The 19,513-nt window shown below is 37.1% G+C and overlaps 1 protein-coding gene across 4 annotated transcripts in view; it reads left to right on the forward strand.

Annotated features, from left to right (window-relative positions):
• RAB11FIP2 (RAB11 family interacting protein 2) overlaps positions 1-19,184 on the forward strand; it is a 54,478-nt gene extending 35,294 nt beyond the window's left edge. For 3 of the 4 annotated variants that reach the window (XM_038757710.1, XM_038757712.1, XM_038757709.1), the window contains exons 5-7: positions 2,294-2,365; positions 6,759-6,804; positions 14,820-19,184. In XM_038757710.1, coding sequence (XP_038613638.1) covers positions 2,294-2,365; positions 6,759-6,804; positions 14,820-15,047 — 346 coding nt within the window. In that variant the 3' untranslated portion in view covers positions 15,048-19,184. The remainder of the gene's footprint in view (positions 1-2,293; positions 2,366-6,758; positions 6,805-14,819) is intronic. The other variant, XM_038757711.1, reaches the window with a different exon arrangement.
• Positions 19,185-19,513: the final 329 nt, after the last annotated feature.

The following is a 19,513-nucleotide window of genomic DNA, read 5'->3' on the forward strand; positions in this document are numbered from 1 at the left end:
CTTTCCAAGGGCTTAGTTCAGTGCTATGCACACAGTAAGTGCTCAGTAAATACGATTGAATGAATTAAAAATATTTCATCCAATCGTATTTATTGAGCGCTTACTGTGTGCAGAGCACTGTACTAAGCACTTGAGCACTGTACTAAGTCCTTGGGAGAGCACAATAAAATTAACAGACCTGACCCCTGCCCTCAAATAGTTTACAATTTAATGGGAGAGACAGAAACTAAAAGAAATGACAAACAGAAGAAAGTAATAGCATTTATGTATGTGTCTTTATACTCAATGAAACCTAAATTCTTAGGTTTTATGGAAGCGCTGAAATGATTGATAGCGGGAGGAATAGAAACCAGGGAGACTAGAAATTAATTAGGGAAGACTTCCTAGAAGAGATGTGGTTTCAGAAAGATAGTAAATATGGGAACAGCAGTGGTCTGTTGGATGTGGGTGGGAGGATGTGAGCAACACATCATTAGTGGGAAAGATGAGTGGGACACAGTGAGTTAGCTTGAGAAGAATGAAGCTTGCGAGCTAGAGTGTAGTGGGGGAAACACATGGATAAATATTGCAGGGAGAGAGCCTCAAAGCCAGTGGATAGGAATTTCTAAATATTGTAATCAACATGAAATCATTATGGGGTTCGGCTAATGGTATCATTTTCAAAGCAATTTTACTAAGGATCAACCCTGTTGTAAAATTATAGATAGTTACTAGGGCTAGAACAGTGTAGTCTATGAACAGTAATTCTCAGTTGTCCTCGTGATTGTGCCATTAGATCATTCTGCCCCCCACATTTTGAAGTATAGTTTCCTGAAAACAGCAACTATTCATCACCAAACATATTTGATGGAAAACTTTTAGGGCTTTGATTTTTAGGTAGAAACTCAAGAAAAAGTTTGTCTGTTATAGAATTTCTATAATATGTTACTTCTGAACTTCTATTTTGTTTATCCAGCAGAGCACATCGGAATTTGGTAACGATGGGGTCTAAAGTGTATCATACTAAAAATACCCAGAATTTACAACACATTCACACATTGTCTTATTGTAGATATAAGTCCCACTCAATTAGCCGTGCCTTATTGGAATTTTCTATTTAAGTGGTTGCTTCATTGTTTTAATACAACTTTGTTACAGATAGTATTCTTTAAGTTTTATTCAGATACATTAACTATGTTATTTTTGAGTCCCCCAAATTCCTTAGTGAGCTAATTATTCCAGTGCTGTAGTCATGATAACACTGGGAGAAATAGACACCCTTATCACTAAGATTGGATGATGTGTAGATGTATTCATGGAAATTATGTTCTTCCTCTCCATACCTTCATATGGAAGAATTAACAAGTCACGAGCAATTTAGGGTCTTATTTACAAATATCACTATTCAACATTCATTGCCAAACCTTTATTTTTAGCTGTACTGGATGAATATGTAATTGTCTCAAGTTATTCCTGGGTAATTTTGAACATTTTCCAGGGTAATTTATAATGCTGTACATCAGTAGTGCCAAAAAAAATTTTTTCAGTAAATTCATTCATTCATTCAGTTGTGTTTATTGAGCGCTTACTGTGTGCAGAGCACTGTACTAAGTGCTTGGAAAGTGCATTTTGGCAACAGATAGAGACAGTCCCTACCCAACAACGGGCGCACGGTCTAGAAGGGGGAGATGGACAACAAAATTAAACAATCAACCCTAAAAATATAGAACCGTCAGATTTTGAAAAATTAAGCTTCCATTGGGAAATATCAGAATGCTTCAAGTGCTTTAAATATGAATTTATTTTAAGTCAAAGTCTGTCAATCAGTGACATTTATTGAATGGCTACAATTCAGAGCACTGTACTAAGTACTTTGGAGACTACAGTAGGGTTGTAGCATGGCTTAGTGGAAAGAATGTGGGCTTGCGAGTCAGAGGTTGTGTGTTCTAATCCTGGCTCCACTACATATCAGCTGTGTGACTTTGGGCAAGTCATTTAACTTCTTTGTGCCTCAGTTACCTCATCTGAAAAATGGGGATTAACACTGTGAACCCCATGTGGGACATCTGGTTACCTTGTATCTACCCCAGTGCTTAGAACAGTGGTTGACACATGGTAAGCGCTTAACAAATACCATCATCATCATTGTTGTATAAATGACTCCTACCCACAAGGAACTTTCAATCTTAAAATTGCTCTTTTTGAGAAATAGCCTAAAAATTCTAATTCTAAAATTTGACACATCAGAATAGACTTATATTTTTATTTTCCAATTTTTCTTGTAATTTAGAACAATTCTTTCTTGACTTTTCAGCACTTCAGTGAGCAGTCAGGTTGGATTATTCAATATCTCGTCCGACAGGAGAGCAGCAATCAAAAAAGAAAGGTATCACAAATTGGTGCCCGACTTCAATAAATAGAGATATTTTATATTTTTCACCGAGCTAAGCCAGTCTAGTTCAGTTACCGTCTTTCCTTTAATGACAGATCAAAAAGGAAGAGATGAATAAGTTCGTGTGTTTGACACTTCAGTTTAAGAATAAAAAGCAAATCATGAGGGAAGGTTCCTGCCTTTAGATTTTTGACAATATCCATTAAGAAGTCCCTTATTCAGATCTGTTCTATGGTGAACAGAAAAGAATGGCTCAGATCTCTGTTACAAACAGGTATAATGGGAATTAGCTAGGACTTGATTCACTGGGCACTTTTTCCTCTCAGTTGTCACCTTATTGTAATCTTATCATTCTTTTATATTCTCAGAAGTTTTTCCCATAGCAACAGGAACCAGCGAACTTACTAAATCACAGCTGTGATTAGTTGATATGCCATTAAAACAGATCAATGGTAATTTTTTTGTCCATTTATGCATATCCTAATTTCTTACTAATAGGCAATTTTCTAAAAACCAGTGGTGAACCGAAGCATGTAGCTTTTACGTTTTTACATTAGCTTGAAAAATAATATGAAGAAGTGTTTGTGTCATTAAAACATGCTTAAATCAATGCTCCAGCTCAAATATATGATAGCTTTTTTTTCCATAGAATGTCAGTGGAAAATTCACTCTAATCTTGGGTAGAACAAATTAGTCTAATTTTGACATTAGGAGTATGAAGTTGTCCGATATATGCTTTGGGTATTTTCTTGAGAGTTATGATAAGACCTTAGCTTTTAAGTATTCTGACCCTATTACACTTTTTCCTTCATCTGTGCTCCATTCACCCTCCATGGAATACCTCTTTTTATCCTCTCTGCCAAACCACATTGCTTCCTCCTTTAAAATTGCTGAAAGACCTCTACCATAAATCTTTAATCAATAAATAACGTTCATCAAACCCTTCCAGGGTGCATAGCACTGTACTAATATTTGGGGAGGATTCACAGATGTTGAATCAGACATAGTCCTGGCTTTCTAATCAATCAGTGGTGATTATTGAACGCTTACTATGTGCAGAGCAGTGTACTAAGTGCTTGGAAGGATAAAATTCATTGGACTAAGTCACAGTCCTTGCCCATAATGATCCTACAGTCTAGAGAACAAATTTGCAGTCTAGTGTACAGTCCAATGTCCCTGAATCTCTGACTGAGAACAGGCACGTAAAAAAAAAAAATAGTAACAAAAGCAAAACAGGTAAAAATTCAATGATTGAACAGATTCAACAGTCAAAATGTAACAGATGTGTCATCCCCTCATTATTATTATTAGCTATGGAATTTAAATGCTTACCATGTGCAAGCACTGTACTAAGTGCTGGGGTAGATATTAGATAATCAGGTCGCACATGGGCTCACAATCTAAGTAGGAAGGAGAATCCCCGTTCTGCAGATGAAGTGAAGTGACTTGTGTAAGGTCACACAGCAGGTCTGGGGAAGAGCTGGGATTAAAACCCAGGTCCTCTGACTCCCGGGCCCATGCTCATATCAGCCCTTTGTACAGCTGCAGGCGTAGCCCCGGTTTGAGATGACCACGGTTCCAAAAATCTAGAGATACGCTACGCGTTAATTGCTGCTCTCGCCCAGGATCCATAAATCCCACCTATTGTCACGTCCAACTGCTGCAGGAATGTCAGGTTCCTCCGACCTTTCTCTCCTCACCGTGTTGCTTTCCAGTGACTTGTGCAAGTTGGGCTCTCCGCTTCGGGAGGAGCTCAGGAGGAAGGTAGAACAGATGGGGCAGGAATGGAAGGGACAAAAATCTCCTTACTCCTGCCCCGATTCTGTGCTGCCTTTGATCATAGCGAGAGAAGCCGGAGATGTCATCTGCCTGCCCCCAAGCTCCCCGTTCATTAGCTGCTTTGGATGGGGCAGGAGTCTTTGCTGTCATCACAAGCTTTCAGCTCCCAAACAGCTAGAAATGCCCCTGGCTAAAGTAATGCTCAGTCTCCATAGTGATGAAAGCTGCAGTTTCTTAGTTTGCACTGCGGCTCACCTCTGTGGGGCAAGGATGAAGGGCGGGGGGTTAGGCATCTTGTCATTGTGCATCCAAACATGCCCTTGTCCCCTTTCTGCTGGAAATAATGGTGGCAGCACGTGGTGGGAAAGGGAGCCTAATGGGTCGCTAGTAGGGGAAAAAATACTTGATAAGTGAGGTGGGACCAAGGGGAACTAGGGCCGTAACTGGTTTATGTGGAGGATCCTAGTAATAGTGGAGGGGAAGGGATGGAAATTTTGGGTGACAGGAAGTGATCTATAGTGTGCCTTTCAATTACCTATAAGGGCTCAGTCATGTCAGGCCTGGGTCAGAAGCGGGAAGCTAATAAATTGCAGTTAAGTCTATGAGCAAATGTATTCCCACAGTTCAGTGGTTCATATTACATCCGTAGTTTCAAGGAGCATAAGTCCATATGTATCACAAGGTATGCCTGCATAAATTCTGTAAATCCGCTGAAGATTTCTGTAATTTCTACTCATATGTCTTAAGATTCAGCCATAATCATTACCTAATTGTAATTTTTCCCTATCTTCCCCATTAGAAATTTAAGCTCCTTTAAGTTTAGGGACTGTCTTTTTTTTTTTTTTTTTCGGTAACTCTGCCCAGTACCTAGTAATTGTGGTATGTATGAAGTGCTATTTGCCAAAGAGCTCTGCAAACCTCTGAGGTACACGGGACAGTCAGATGGGACACACTCCCTGCCCCTCATGGGGTTCCAAATCAAAGTATATCACTGTCTTCAAAGTAGGCACAAGACCTCTAATCATCAACAAAATTAAAGCGATTTGCAAAATGATTGGATTGGGTTCAGGTGTAGGGAATAGAGAATTCAGAAGCCCATCCCCTTTCAAGAAAATGTTCATTAAAATCATTGCCATCATGAGAATCTGCTTGTTCCACCCAGAATTGGTACAGAATATTAGAAGCAAACATCCACTAGAATGAATTGCAGCACAATTCTGTAGAGTCTGTTGCTCCTTACATTTGGATTCAGCACATGCTACTTCATCTTAGATACCCAAAGAATTTGAAACCTGATGTTTCAGGGTTTTCCAGAACTTTACTCTTGCTCTTGTTGAACTAGAATATCGTGGACATCTGATCAAGGAAAGAAACTATATACCTTGATTCTTATTCCCTGAGATAGGTTTCATAGTTGTTGTATCACAGCCCTTGTGAAGATAGAAAATTGTTTTTCTCCAAACCTGCTTTGACTACAGTCCCTTAAATCTGATAGCACTTCATCTTCTCCACACTAATACAGGGAGAAAAGGATGCATTTTATACCATAATGTGTTTAAGATTACTACTGGAATTGATCATTTGGGGGATTTTGGGTTGCTACAAAGAATTACATCAGGACTGTTTGTGTCCATTGCTCTTGTCAGTTGACTTGCTTATTGTAAACATTTGGTCCCTTTTATACCAGAGATGTTTAGGGTTTGCTGTATTTCTATTATAGGGCATCTATTTTTATGAGTAATTAGATTATGGCTTCTGAAGTCGATTTTAACAGTCTCAAAAGATGTCAGCAGTAAATGCATAAGTTGAATACCTGTTCGTAAATGGAAAAGGTTTTTGGAATAAAATTTATCTTTCAGCACCCTCAAATATTATGTGTGAGAGACTGCCTATGAGCTCACCTCTAAATTTGGAGTTAAAAGTTATATAAGAATTTTAAATTGATGTCCTTCAAAAGTTGTTGGTCATACTGCATTTTTTAATGGGAAAACCCTGATTGAAGAAAAGTATTCTTATCTGCATTTCCTCCTTACCCTGTTCCTTTAAAAAAAATCCTAAATAAAAATTAAATCAGGAACTACATGAAAATGACCTGTGCTCACGATAGATTAACAAATATTCATTGTCATCAGAAGGATGATATTTGAAGGCTAGTTTTGCCACTTATAAATATTGTCTTGTCAATCTTCATTCCCAGATATCTTCATAGGTTTATCCTTTAGAAGTGTAGTTATTTGTATATCTTCTGGTACAGTAGACACATTAACATTATATTTAAACATTTATGAGTTTTGCCTTCCTCTTTTAGATAAAATGCCTAGAGTTATAGCAGATTGTGGGTGCAAATCCTCTTGTATCATCTTTAATTTCTGCTCTTTATATCTTCCCTGTAACATGTTACAAATTTTTTGTATTGGTACAGTACTGGCTTTGTTTTCCTTATTACTGAATCTAAATTGTACATTGTTCAGCATGCCATGTATACTATTGTGGTCATTCTAATGTTTGTGGGGAAAAAAACAAGAAACCTTGAGTTTTTATGTCATAATTTGTGCCCAGTATGATATACTCATTTTTTTATCATTTATATTTGTATTTTATTATTCAGTTTTCATATGAAGCCAACGAGCACTGAAGACCTCAGGAAAATGCTGGTGAGTGACAGAGAACCCTAGGTAATCAGCAGATAGAAAAAAACGCATGTCCATGGTACAGTATACAGAGTAAATGCCATAAATTTAATCAGTTTCTGTTTTTACTTCTCATCTGTCCACAATTTTCCCCTCATACACTGTTATTGTTGAGAAAGAGAACAGTTGATAGGATATATTCAGCATTTAAAGCCAATTTTAAAAGTACAGGATTTGTGCTTACATAGATGGAGTTATATATGTATTGTGTACATAACGTATATACTCAAATATTTTATACACATAATACTTGGGATAGTTTATATAGGTATGAAAGTACAGCTTGTGAAGGTAGCAATTACGACGTGCTTTAAGCCACTAAAATAGGGATATGTCAAAGTTAACACTGAACAGTGATGGAAAAGCATCTAAGTTACCTTTTCCAACATCTCCAATCCAAGACAATCTCCTATAATGTGCTTGCTAGTGCCCAGATGAATAACATTCTCAATGGTTTCCTTGGAAGAATAGCCAGAGGCCAAATAAATCTCTATGCCAGGAAACTTGCTGCTATTGAATTTGCATTCAGTTTCTAAATTTCATTTCATGTTTTCCAAGTTCGATCCTCTCCTCCATTCTAAGCTGTTTCTTTGGCATTTGGGGTTGGGTTGTATTCAGACTTACCTTATACCGTGGCCAGCTTTAAAAACCTTAAACAAACAATGAGTTGTTATAGGAAAATGTGGGCAAGTGTGACCAGGTTTTTACTGTAAATGTACTACTGAAGTTCCTCTCAAGAATAACAGCAAACAGGGATTTTGGTCCAAGAGGTTTGACATTTGTTTCTAAGAGCCATCTGTCCTTAATATGATCAGTCCAGATGCATAGTATGAAGAATGTTCAAAGTGATAACATCACATTTTTATCCGTGCGATTTTCTTAGAATCAACCTTGGTTCATTAATGTTCCTTGTATTAGACGATAGCTTTTGAGCTCCTTCAATATGTTCTGAAAAATTCCTAGAAGTAGTGTGCTATTGTAATGTTTGTTTTTGCTAATCTAAATCGATTTGGAAAGTTATGTTCCATAAATACCCAAGTTTTCTGTAATCCAAAAACTGATGAGAGGTGTCAGGATATATGAAGTCCACCTTTGATCAGATAGTAAACCAAATTCTGTCAGCCAGTTATATAATTTGAAACAAAACACAACATCAAAAAATGATTTAACATGGCAGCTATTGTCCGTAAAGAAACCTTAATTACAATTTTTATGTGCTTGTAAATGTACTTCTCCAAGTTGTTTTAATTTATTTAGGCTAAAAGCATTGTTTAAATTCTTTAAAGAGTGAGTTGTGAAAATTGTGTTATTTAAAACATTTAAAGGTGATAAAAGAATCCCTTGATGTGTTATTATTTTTCTTTGGAACACTACTATCCTAAATGACAGCTAAAGGATTACTAGGTGTTGTTAATTTAATGCAAGATACAATTAAGAGAAGACTGCCTGTCAACTCCTTGTTTTTTGAGGAAAAACTATTTGAAAAACTTTAATGTTGAAGATTATTTTATAAAATGTTTCAAGTAATTTACATAAAGCTCTCCTGTAATCGCCATCTACCTCGGTATTGCCCCCACCCTCCAGACGTAGTATTTTGTAATTAAGTTTGTATGTCTTAGATTCTGGTGCCAACACCTGTCTCTGAAAGCATAGTGTTTAAACAGGAGCAGTAGCCAGTTGAAAGGGCAGTGTGAGCTCTTTAAGGCCTAATTAAGAACTGAAAGGGAGATGAAGGGAGTAGGACAAAAGATGTGAAAGTAGCTGAGATGATATTCCCAGAGCAAAGTTCCTCATTAGAACAATAATGAGATGATCAGAGAATGCCAAGCCTACATCTTACTTCTCTCCCCTCCAGTTGCCTTGGATGTCAGTTAGTACCCCACCAATATTTGGTTACCAGGACAACCTTTCTTTAAATCTTTAGCTATTTTGAGACCTAGTAATTTGCTTTTGTTTAAATTTAAATATTGTTAAGGATATACGTTTCAGGGCTGAAAGTGTAGACACGTGTGTGTGTGTGTGTGTGTGTGTGTGTGTGAAGCAAAAATATGGATTAGTTTATAGTCCTTTTGTTTTACTTATACTCATATTAGTATTTCAATTTCAGAATTGAAAAGCTACCTCGATGAGTTGCTTTCCTTTTAACTCACCCAAATGTTCATAACAGGAATATCCTTCTTCACCCGTTTGGCGACATTACCGTGAAAGATTTGTGTGGGATTTTAGTGAAAGTAAAGATTTTCAAAAGCACAAATGTAAGGCAATAAATTGTGGGAAACATGATAGAATAATTAGCTACCTCATGGTCTGCCGTGTTCAGCAATTTTACAGATTATATATCTTTTTCAGAATGGTACTGTTACAAACTGTTTATCAGCTTAAAACGTATTTGCTATCTACTCCTTTAAAAATACCATTAAACTACTTTTTTTATGTTGGAAAAACTGGCAGAACGTTCTAGTGACCCTCAAGTTAGGCCGTTGTACACTGCACAAATGCATTAAAAGGTTTATTCTTTAAAATAAAATTAAATCTATAGTTTTAACAGAAAGAAGGAAGCTAGCTTGGGTTTTGCGGGTCTTATTTTTCCCAGTAATATAAAAGCAAGTACAAACATTTGTTTTAAAATAGAATATGCAGAGTTTTCTAATCTGGAAAAAGATCTGGAACTTGCATGCAACCATGTTTTGAATTATTATAGATTGTTTCCCAGAATGTATTATACATTGCATGTGTTTCTAAGATGTTTCCATGTACTGAAACTTTATGAGGATTTTTTTTCAAGGAGTTCGGTAAAATATCCTCATAAACACAGGAAAGGTCCAGAGAAAGGAGCTAATGGAAATATTAATTAGCACTTCTGAACAAAGTTGCACTGAAACAAATCTACCAGGATATTAATATATAATGTTAAATATCAGTTCTCAAATAACATTCCAATCAGAAACGTCAATGGGAAAAATGGAATAATGATCAGAAACATTTTTATTAGCACAGTGACGAATCAGATCACCATGTTATCACGTTTAATTCATGAAAATTAAACGTTACTATTGGTAGTCAAATTCATGACAACTCTGCTTTTGGTTCTCTCTTCTCAGCCTTTCATTTGAAATGTGTCCATTGTTAAAAAAACGGAGTTTTAAAGATACTATAACATATGCTCTGGTAGTATTGGAACTCATTTTGGGTAATATGCTGTCAATTAGTCTGAAAAATACAGCTCATATTAATATTTTATGAGAGATGCCAATGTATGATAGATGCCAAATGACAAATATACTGGTTCTCTTAAAATAAGAACATAGAGAGGCCAATTACTTGTAATTTACTTTGTTTAATTTAATTTCCTTAATCCACAAGCGTGATAATTTGTCTCAACCTGCTCATCTGGAATAATTGTTCTGCAGCAATAATATGAGTATAATCCTATATTAACAAGACATTATTAATTTTATGAACTGCTTCAGCAAATTTCCAAATATTTCAACATAAATACCTTCATCTAATCTAAATTGCAAAAATTGGTTAATTTCAGTCAGAGGTTTGGGATATTTGACTCTTTCATTGCCGCTCTTTGAGCCACAATATTTTATAGTCTGTTTTAGTGGTATTAAAGTGAACAGGAAAAGCCAGTTGTTTTTACTTGAGTGGTTTCCAAATTAAATTCATTTTATTCTGTTTTCCTAGAAAAAAATCTGGCATTTTAAAAAGAAACAGGATCATTTATTAAACGTTTGGCTTCATGGATTTTTTGCAGTGTCTAAATCTGTACATTTCCTGGTGCTTTGTAGGAGATGTATTTTCACTGGGAACTTTCGGTAGTCTATATGACAGGCTGTATGATAGCAAATTCCACTTGCTATGCTGAACGCTCCGCTGTGCTAGATGCTAGCGACCGATCAGTGGCATTTGAGTGCTTGTTGTGTGCTGAGCGCTGTACTAATTGCTTGGGAGAGTACAGTTCAACAGAGATGGTGGACACATACCCCGCCCACCAGGACTGTACAGTCTAGAGGGGGTGACAGACATTAAAATAAATTACAGACATGTATGTAAATGCCATGGGGCCAGGGTGGGACGAATATCAAGTTCTCAAAGGGTACGGATCCCAAGTGCATAGCAACGAGGAGGGGAGAGGGAGTAGTGGAAACTGGAGCGTGGTCGGGGAAGGCCTCTTGCTGAAGATGTGATTTAATAAGGCTCTGAAGGTGGACAGAGTGGTGGTCTGAAGTATATGAAGTCGGGGAGAGTTCTAGGCTAGAAGGAGGATGTAGCCAAGGGGGCCGCAGCCGGATGGGCAAGATCAAGGTACAGTGAGTAGGTTGGCGTAAGTAGACTTGTTCCCCACTCTCCAAGAGCTTCCTATTGAGTGGATGAGACCGTTTTTCACAAATTCCCTGTAATGCAAAGTATAGATAAATTCATTACAACTTAGATATGGTCATGGTCAATGGTCATCTTGGAGGAGAAAGGCTTTTCAAAAGTGTTCATAATCATGTCTCTCAAAAGTGAACTTTTATTGCCGAAGATATTTTCTTGTTCTAGAAGATAACTGAGAGCTGAGATTCTATGACTTCTCCAAGGACTTGGCAAGAGTGAGGATTATCAGGACCATCCAGGGCTGTGAGGAGCCCTAGGCAATCCTGGAAACCCATCAGCTTTTCTTTTAAAAAAAAAAATTGTATTTGTTAAAACGCTTACTATATGCCAGGCACTGTAGTAATTGCTGGGGTAGGTACCATATTATCATTCATTCATTAATTCAGTAGTATTTATTGAGCATTTACTGTGTGCAGAACACTGTACTAAGCGCTTGGGAAGTGAAAGTCGGCAACATATAGAGACGGTCCCTACCCAACAATGAGCTCACAGACTAGAAGGGGGAGACAGACAACAAAACAAAACATGTAGACAGGTGTCAAAACTGTCAGAATAAATAGAATTACAGCTATATGCACATCATTAACAAAATAGAGTAGTAAATATGTACAAGTGTTGGACACAGTCTCTGTCCCATGTGGGGCTCAGAGTCTTATTCCCCATTTTACAGATGAGATAACTGAGATAACTGAGTTACAGAGTAGTGAAGTGACTTGCCCAAGGTCATACAGCAGCAAGTGGCAGAGTCAGGATTAGAACCCAGGTCTATCTGACTCCCAGGCCTGTGCTGTATCCTGCTTCCAGGGAGAGCAGTCATGGGGATACTCTGCGAGGAGTGTTGAATACAGTGGCTTCGTTTTTTTGGGACTTCATCCTAGTCTTCTTTAGGCCAACATTTAATGCAGCAATTGAAACCCATTTATTTTCCAATTTCTGTATTTGGGGTAATTTTTCTGTTATTACATTTTGGAAAAAGCCACTTTAAGTGAATAGTTTTATTTTTTTAAGAGTGAGAAAAGGTGAAGTCAAGTGACAGCCACTTAAATTCAGTTTCATTCTAAGGAGTTACAGAATGCCTCTGTAAATTACTAATCGTTCACAAGTTCTCTCCCTCTTAATTTATCAACGCTCTTCTCAGTATATCCCAGCTCACATTCATTGTTCCTCTCAAGCTAACATCACTGTCCCTCATTTTCCATTCCCCTGTTCACAACATTAGTTAGGGTAAGGATTAGGGATGCAAAAATGTGTGGCAGTAGTTGGGAGTAGAAAAACCAATCAGGGGCAGCCCCTTGGGGGAATTGGGATTTCAGGAGGACTTTGAAGACAGGGACAGTGTAACTATCTATTGGTCAATCAACGTTATTTAGTGAGTGCTTACTATGTGCAAAGCACTGTACTAAGCGCTTGGGAGAGTACAGTGCAACAGAATTAGCATATACACATTCCCTGCCCATAATGAGCTTACAGCATAGAGGGGGAGATACATTAGTATAAATGTGTCATTTATAATATGTAATTTAAAGATATGTAAGTGCTGTGATATAAAGGAGATAGTTCTAGACAGGAGAAATTGCTTGGGCAAGGGGATGGAGGCTGGAATTGAGAACGAGGGACAGTTAATGCTAGAATTTAATTAGTAAAACAAATTGAAAGATCACAGCGTGGACTACTGAAGAGGTTTGCCAGGTGGTTATTTATCGCTCAGGAAAGTTTGCAACCATCAGCCAAACCAGAGGTCAGTCTAATGACCAGATCACATGGTTGGCCAAGGCTTTGTCCGTTTGGGGAAACTCTTAGAAAACCGAACTTAGTCTGAAATTGCCCACAAATCATGATCCTGACCAAAATAACTTATATAAACTTCGCTTTTTACCCTAGATGTGGGAGAGTAGAAGGTTTGTTCCCCTCTGAACCCTCTGTAGGTTTGTTCTCCATAAGCAGAGACTTTTGGAAGACCAGAAGGCCAGGAAACCAATTCAACAGAACATACTCTATGGCAAATGTGTCAGGGAGGCAAAGAATGATCTTTACAGGCACACGGGATGAAATTGAATATCAATTTGGCAGAAGTCTTTTCAGCCACACCTGCACTCAGAAATAGGATCACACTGCCAGGAACATCAGCGTCAGATCAGAACAGCCATGTAAGCATCAGTATATCTGAATTATGTATCCCTTCTTTTTCTAATATCAGAAAATTATCTGGTTGTGTTTGTCCCATATTTTATCCTTTGCTTGATTTATTTTCCTTTAGCTGCATTTATAATTCATTCATTCATTCAGTCGTATTGAGCACTTACTGTGTGCAGAGCACTGTACTAAGCGCTTGAGAAGTACAAGTTGGCAACATATAGAGATGGTCCCTACCCAACAACGGGCTCACAGTCTACAAGAGAGAGACAGACAACAAAACAAAATAATAATAGAGAAGGGCAAGCATTTGGGTCTGAGCGAATCAAATATTTATCTTCTCAATTAGTCAGTCGTATTTACTGACTACTTCCTGTGAGCTGAGCATTGTATTAAGCACTTGAAAGTACAGCAAAACAATTTAATGGACACATTACCTTCCCACAATGAGCTTACCATCTAGAGGGGGAGACAGACATTTATGCAAACAAATAAATTACAGATACGTACAAAAGTGCGGTGGGACTGGGACGTGATGTGAATAAAGGGAGCAAGTTAGGGCGACGCAGAAGCGAGTGAAAAAAGAAGAAATGAGGACTTAGTCAGGGAAGGCCTCTTGGAGGGAGACGTGCCTTCAATAAGGCTTTGAAGGTGGGGAGAGTAATTGTCAGATATAAAAGGGGGGGTGTTCCAGACCTGAAACAGGATGTGGGTGAGAGATCAGTGACAAGATAGATTGAGGTACAGTAAGTAGGTTGGCATTAGAAGAGTGAAATACAGGTCGTAGTAGGAGAGTAGCGAGTTGAGGCACTCGCATTAGACCGGTGATAAGGAGTTTTTGTTTGATGTGGAGGTGGATGGGCAACCAGTGGAGGTTTCTGAGGAGTGGGGAACTGAACGTTTTTGTAGAAAAATGATCTGTGCAGCAGAGTGAAGTATGGACTGGATTGGGGAGAGACAGGAGGCAGGGAAGTCAGCAAGGAGGCTGATACAGTAGCCAAGGTAGGCTAGGATAAGTAATAATAATGATGGCATCTGTTAAGTGCTTACTATGTACCAAGCACTGTTCTAACTGCTGTGGGGGATACCAGGTAATCAGGTTGTCCCACATGGAGCTCACAGTCTTAATCCCCATTTTACAGATGAGGTAACTGAGGCACAGAGAAGTGAAGTGACTTGCCCAATGTCACACAGCTGACAGGGGGCGGAGCAGGGATTAGAACCCATGACTTCTGACTCCCAAGCCCGGGCTCTTTCCACTGAGACATGGTGGCACCTTCATTACACTAATTTAAAATTGCACTGAGCAAAAGAGCTACTTGTTAATGTTGGCCCATTCCACTGTAAGACTAAAATTGTTGTTCGTTTCCTTCTGCTTTTTTCCATAACTGTCACTGCTTTTTCCATGGTAGAAACTTTTCTCCCTAACAGCTAACAGAACCCCAATTCATGTTCTCTTATAGGAGAGCAATCCTTTTGATGCCACTGCGGGATATCGCAGCCTGACCTATGAAGAGGTGCTGCAGGAACTGGTGAAGCACAAAGAGCTACTTAAGAGGAAAGATACTCATATCCGTGAACTAGAGGACTACATAGACAATCTTCTTGTACGCGTCATGGAAGAAACTCCAAGCATTCTCAGAGTGCCATACGAACCTTCCAGAAAAGCTGGAAAATTTTCCAAAAGTTAATAAGCAAATTACACTGCCTAGTCCTTTTTATATACTGAATGCTAACGGAAGATCTTTGCACTACCTGTTGCAGGTTTTGTGAGTGTGTGTGTTTGTGTGTGTATGTACGTGTTGTGGGTGTGTGTGTGTGAGAGAGAAAGAGAGATAATTTTAACTTGAAGTACTAGCTGGGACTGCCCAAAGTAGTGATACATGAAATGGGCTAAATACCTTCAAATATTAAATTAGAAATACAGGCCTAGAATCTTGAGGTATGTAAATAATTCCCTGCGTATGGTTGGCATTTGGAGGAGCATATTGAAACAATCTGTTAAAAGGAACTTTAATGTTCTCAAAACACAAATGCATTTCCAAAAGTGCCGATTCCATATCCACAGTGCAATGTTCCCTGACAGGTGAAGTAATAATTTAATAGCAGTTCATTTGGGAATTTGTTTTGCCTCAGAATTGTTACTTAAAAATAACTCACGTAAAATGTTCATACTTTTTTTTTACACCTGATTATTTTCAAGGCTATTAGCAGAATCTGCAAGTGAAGGGGTGTAATATTGTTGCAAAAAGGTCATTTTTATCAGTATTACAATTTAGGAGACTGCCAAAACAATCTTAGTAGCATGTTTATTTTTGAGAGAGCTAGGAACTTTTACTTTACAGAAAATATCTTTTCTGGATGTTTATTAGCAGGTAGAGGGCCATAAGTGCTTTGTGAGCGTGCCATTTCACACCTGCCTTGTATGAGGAAGACACACTGTTCACTTTGTGATGATTCCTTGAGTGCATTCATTGTACAACTTAAATTTTGAATTTCAGCTAGACCATAACTATGTTCTATCCTTTTGGTAAACCCACTGCATGCCTTTTAAGATGTCAAAGTAATGGCTAAGAAGAATGGTAAAAGATTGTGCCAGAAGTTAAAGAAGTTAGTTTGCCTCCTCTGTAATGCCCACAACAGTATGTTTAGATCTGAATACAGAATGAATATTGTGGTAGACCAATTTTAAGAGTGTTGGAATATGTGGAATTAAGCTATCCCGACTTCTGAACACTGAGGCAAAAATAGAATAGGTAGGGCAATGTGAGAGTGTGTCTTATAACAGTGTTCTTTTCCTAAAGGTTTGACGTCAAGAGATTGAATGTGTCTGTTTAGCAAAAGGTTGATAGCATTTTTTTCCAAAAGCATGCTTAATTCCAAAAGGGTATCGTTAAATATTGTTGTAAGCATATATAAAAGTAACGGTTGACTTCATCTGGAAATTGCTAGAGCGTAAAAAATATATAATATATAGTCAGTATTTATTTTTGGAGAGTACCTCCTTAAAGGACTTAAATAGATTGTCTGTTACTGTCACAATAACCTATTGCATAATTCTGTACTGTTTTGTGGGGCTAAGGAGTTCTCAACTGTGAGACAAAAATGTGAAATTTTCCCCCATCTCCTGTATTTTAACATATTTTGAACACCTAAAATAAGGTTTTTTCAAAAATAAAATGAAAAATATGGGAGGATGTTCTTAGTTATTCCTTAGAATTTTGAGAAGAAAGAGAACAGTACTTTATTTTTTTGAGAAATACCAAGTTAATACAATTTCCAGAAAGTTAAATATTTTTGTTCAGATTTCTTAGGATAGCAAGCTCACTAACAGGATAGGATCTTTCATGACCGTTTAAAGGTGTTAATACGTTTTTCAGTTCACTTAGAAGAACAATGTATTCCTCATTTCTTTGTGATAACTAATTATTTTCCAAAGTGGTATTTGGGAGGTTTGGTTCATTTTACTGAATTGTAGGAAATAGGCATTTTGCCCATATCATCTGTTGGGAATACACTAAAACTTCATAAGACAGTTTAGAATATACTTTGTCAGTCTGCATGTTTGGTGATCAATATTTGTAGGCTGATGAGTTTTTAAGTGTTACGTTTCTTTAAGAAGAATTTTATCTTTCTCCACTGAACTTCTCTTTTGTCAGATCAATCATTCCAAAATGTGTTTTTTTCAGTGTTATCAGAAAGATCCTCAAAATGTTAGTTGGATGTCCTGCTATGTATAATCATAAAAGCCATATTGGGTGTGGGCCAAGTTCCACAACCCTTATGTAAAAGTGTCTTCACTTTTGATAACAGGTGATTTGGGAAATAAGGACCTATCCCAATTATAAATTATGTAACTATTGTTTTCACCTCTCCCGGCTAAAAGGTACAGTATTAAAATTTTCTATTTAAATTTCATTTGCACCACCTACAATGATTTAACATATTCTCGTGAAACATCGAACATATGATTTAGAGTAGATTTTACTACATATTTTTATAGTCAGCACAGTAAATTAATGGCCAAAAAGGTGGTGTAGAAGTGTGAACACATGCAGGTTTTAATATGTCATCCGGGCCTTTGTGTAGAAGTATTGGCAAAAGAAGAAATTTAATACTTAGAAATTCGAAGTAGTCTAAATGGTGTGTAAATTTGGCTCTATACAACTTAAATTGTTTAGGGTTGGAATGAGTAAATATGACCAAATGAAAAATAATAAGGAGATTTGTAAAAAAAATTGTTTTTGCATGTACGCTTTCGAACACGTGCACGCTGAAGACTATTTCATATACAAAGTCATCTTTGAATCCTAGGGTAGTGGATTCACTATTCCAGTTCTGTCTTAAACAATCAGGAACATTTGTTATATAAAAAAAACCTGTTTCAAGTTCTTCCCTTAGTTTGTAAATGTTATGTTTTGCTACATCCAAGATCCCCCTCTAAACCATATTCAGCCATAGTGATGAAAATATTAGAAGGCTGTCCTCTGAGCAACTTGTTTAATTTTAACTTATAAAGTGAACATCAGGGCTGTACTTCAGAGTTGTAAATAAAATGAGAACTTAATGCCATTCGTGAAGAATGTTTTGTATTTGCTGCTATATTCTTTGTTTATCTTGTTTTAGTCACCTCTCCATGAATGCGGCATTATCCCTAGATTATGCTTAACTACATCTATTGCTGTTGGCGGTGAATTAAGAACTAGTTGTAATTTTCCCGCTGTGAAAATGTTGCCTTGCATTTGACAGAGTTTCATGAATGGTCACCTAAAGAAAACCGAACTCATTAATGACAGACTTGCTTTCTTCACCCTTCCTAGGAGTTTGACTAGGAGAATGTTAAAATAAATTAATTTGCTATCTCTAATATACCTACAGTAAATGCTGCAGTGGAAATTCTATTGACTACTTTAGCTTGTAAATAAAAATATCCTAACTTGGATATGTAAACTTCAACTTAAGCTTTTTGATAGTCATGATCACAAGCATCGTGTAAATATGGTAGGTGTAAATTTTGTGTGTTAAATGATGAAGTTTAAAGCATGTTGATTTATTTACTTTGAAGTAAGGTGAAGGATTCTAGTGCTGCTAGTTCATGATGCTAGATTTAAGGGTCTGTCAGCACATCTATTAGAAACACTTACTTTTATGGATTTATAACTTTAATAATCCAGATGCAATCTTGGAAGTATTTAATATGCAATAGATAGCACCTTAACTAATCTCCATATAAAGGATTTTCAGATGTATTTTTCTAAGAAATCCAGAAACTCCTCAAGCGTTCAACAATAATTGGCATTTTATTTCGTTTGTTTTCTATGCCAAGTAAACTATTCTTATTGTGGAATTGGAGTCGGTTACAAATTATACATTTGGTTCCATCCGTCCTGGAAACTTCCAGATGGTTTGTATTTTGAGGTTCAAGTTATTGCTGAAGATCCTAGAAATGTGTATTTATTTATATTTGAAGAGTACACTTGTCTTAGTAAGTGAATAGTAACTGTGCACATTTTTACGGTACAAAATTGCAGGTATTGTATTGTGACATTAATTTATGTATTCAGATGCATGAAAAGCAAAAGTTTTATATTCTGTCTTACTACTGATTTATAGTTGAATAAAATGTGTAATAAATACAATATCTAAATTTCTTGTCCAGTATTGCATGTCCAAAACCTTAATAAAACACCACAATGCATTCATTACAGCATCCCCTTTCTTGACAATTAATCAAAGTATGTGTCATGATGCCTTTCAGAATGTATGCTTGTGTGACATGTAATTTGTCATGATCTGGAAAATGTATAAAAAGCAAGCTTCTGCGTGAATACAGTTTTTTCTGAAAAATTTCAGAGAATAGGTACTGAATTGCGTAGTATAGCACACTCATCCTTAAGAGCCATGCCAGGCCATTACCAAAAAAAAAGCAGTCTGCTTATATGTATATAACGTGAACATTTAGCCCCCAAAATTGGGAATTTCTATTTTCATTACCTAGATTGTCTTCTGCTTATTAAATCCATTTTGTTAAAAACCTATTTGGTTTCCAGTACAAATTTGAATGCCCAAACTAAATCTACAAACGAAAAATGGAATTTTTTCTCCCCACTTACCGTTGACCGTATCCCACTGCTCATTATGAAGTTAATTTCCAAGC

Source organism: Tachyglossus aculeatus, chromosome 16 (genome assembly GCF_015852505.1).
Source record: "Tachyglossus aculeatus isolate mTacAcu1 chromosome 16, mTacAcu1.pri, whole genome shotgun sequence".
Taxonomy (NCBI): Eukaryota; Metazoa; Chordata; class Mammalia; order Monotremata; family Tachyglossidae; genus Tachyglossus; species Tachyglossus aculeatus.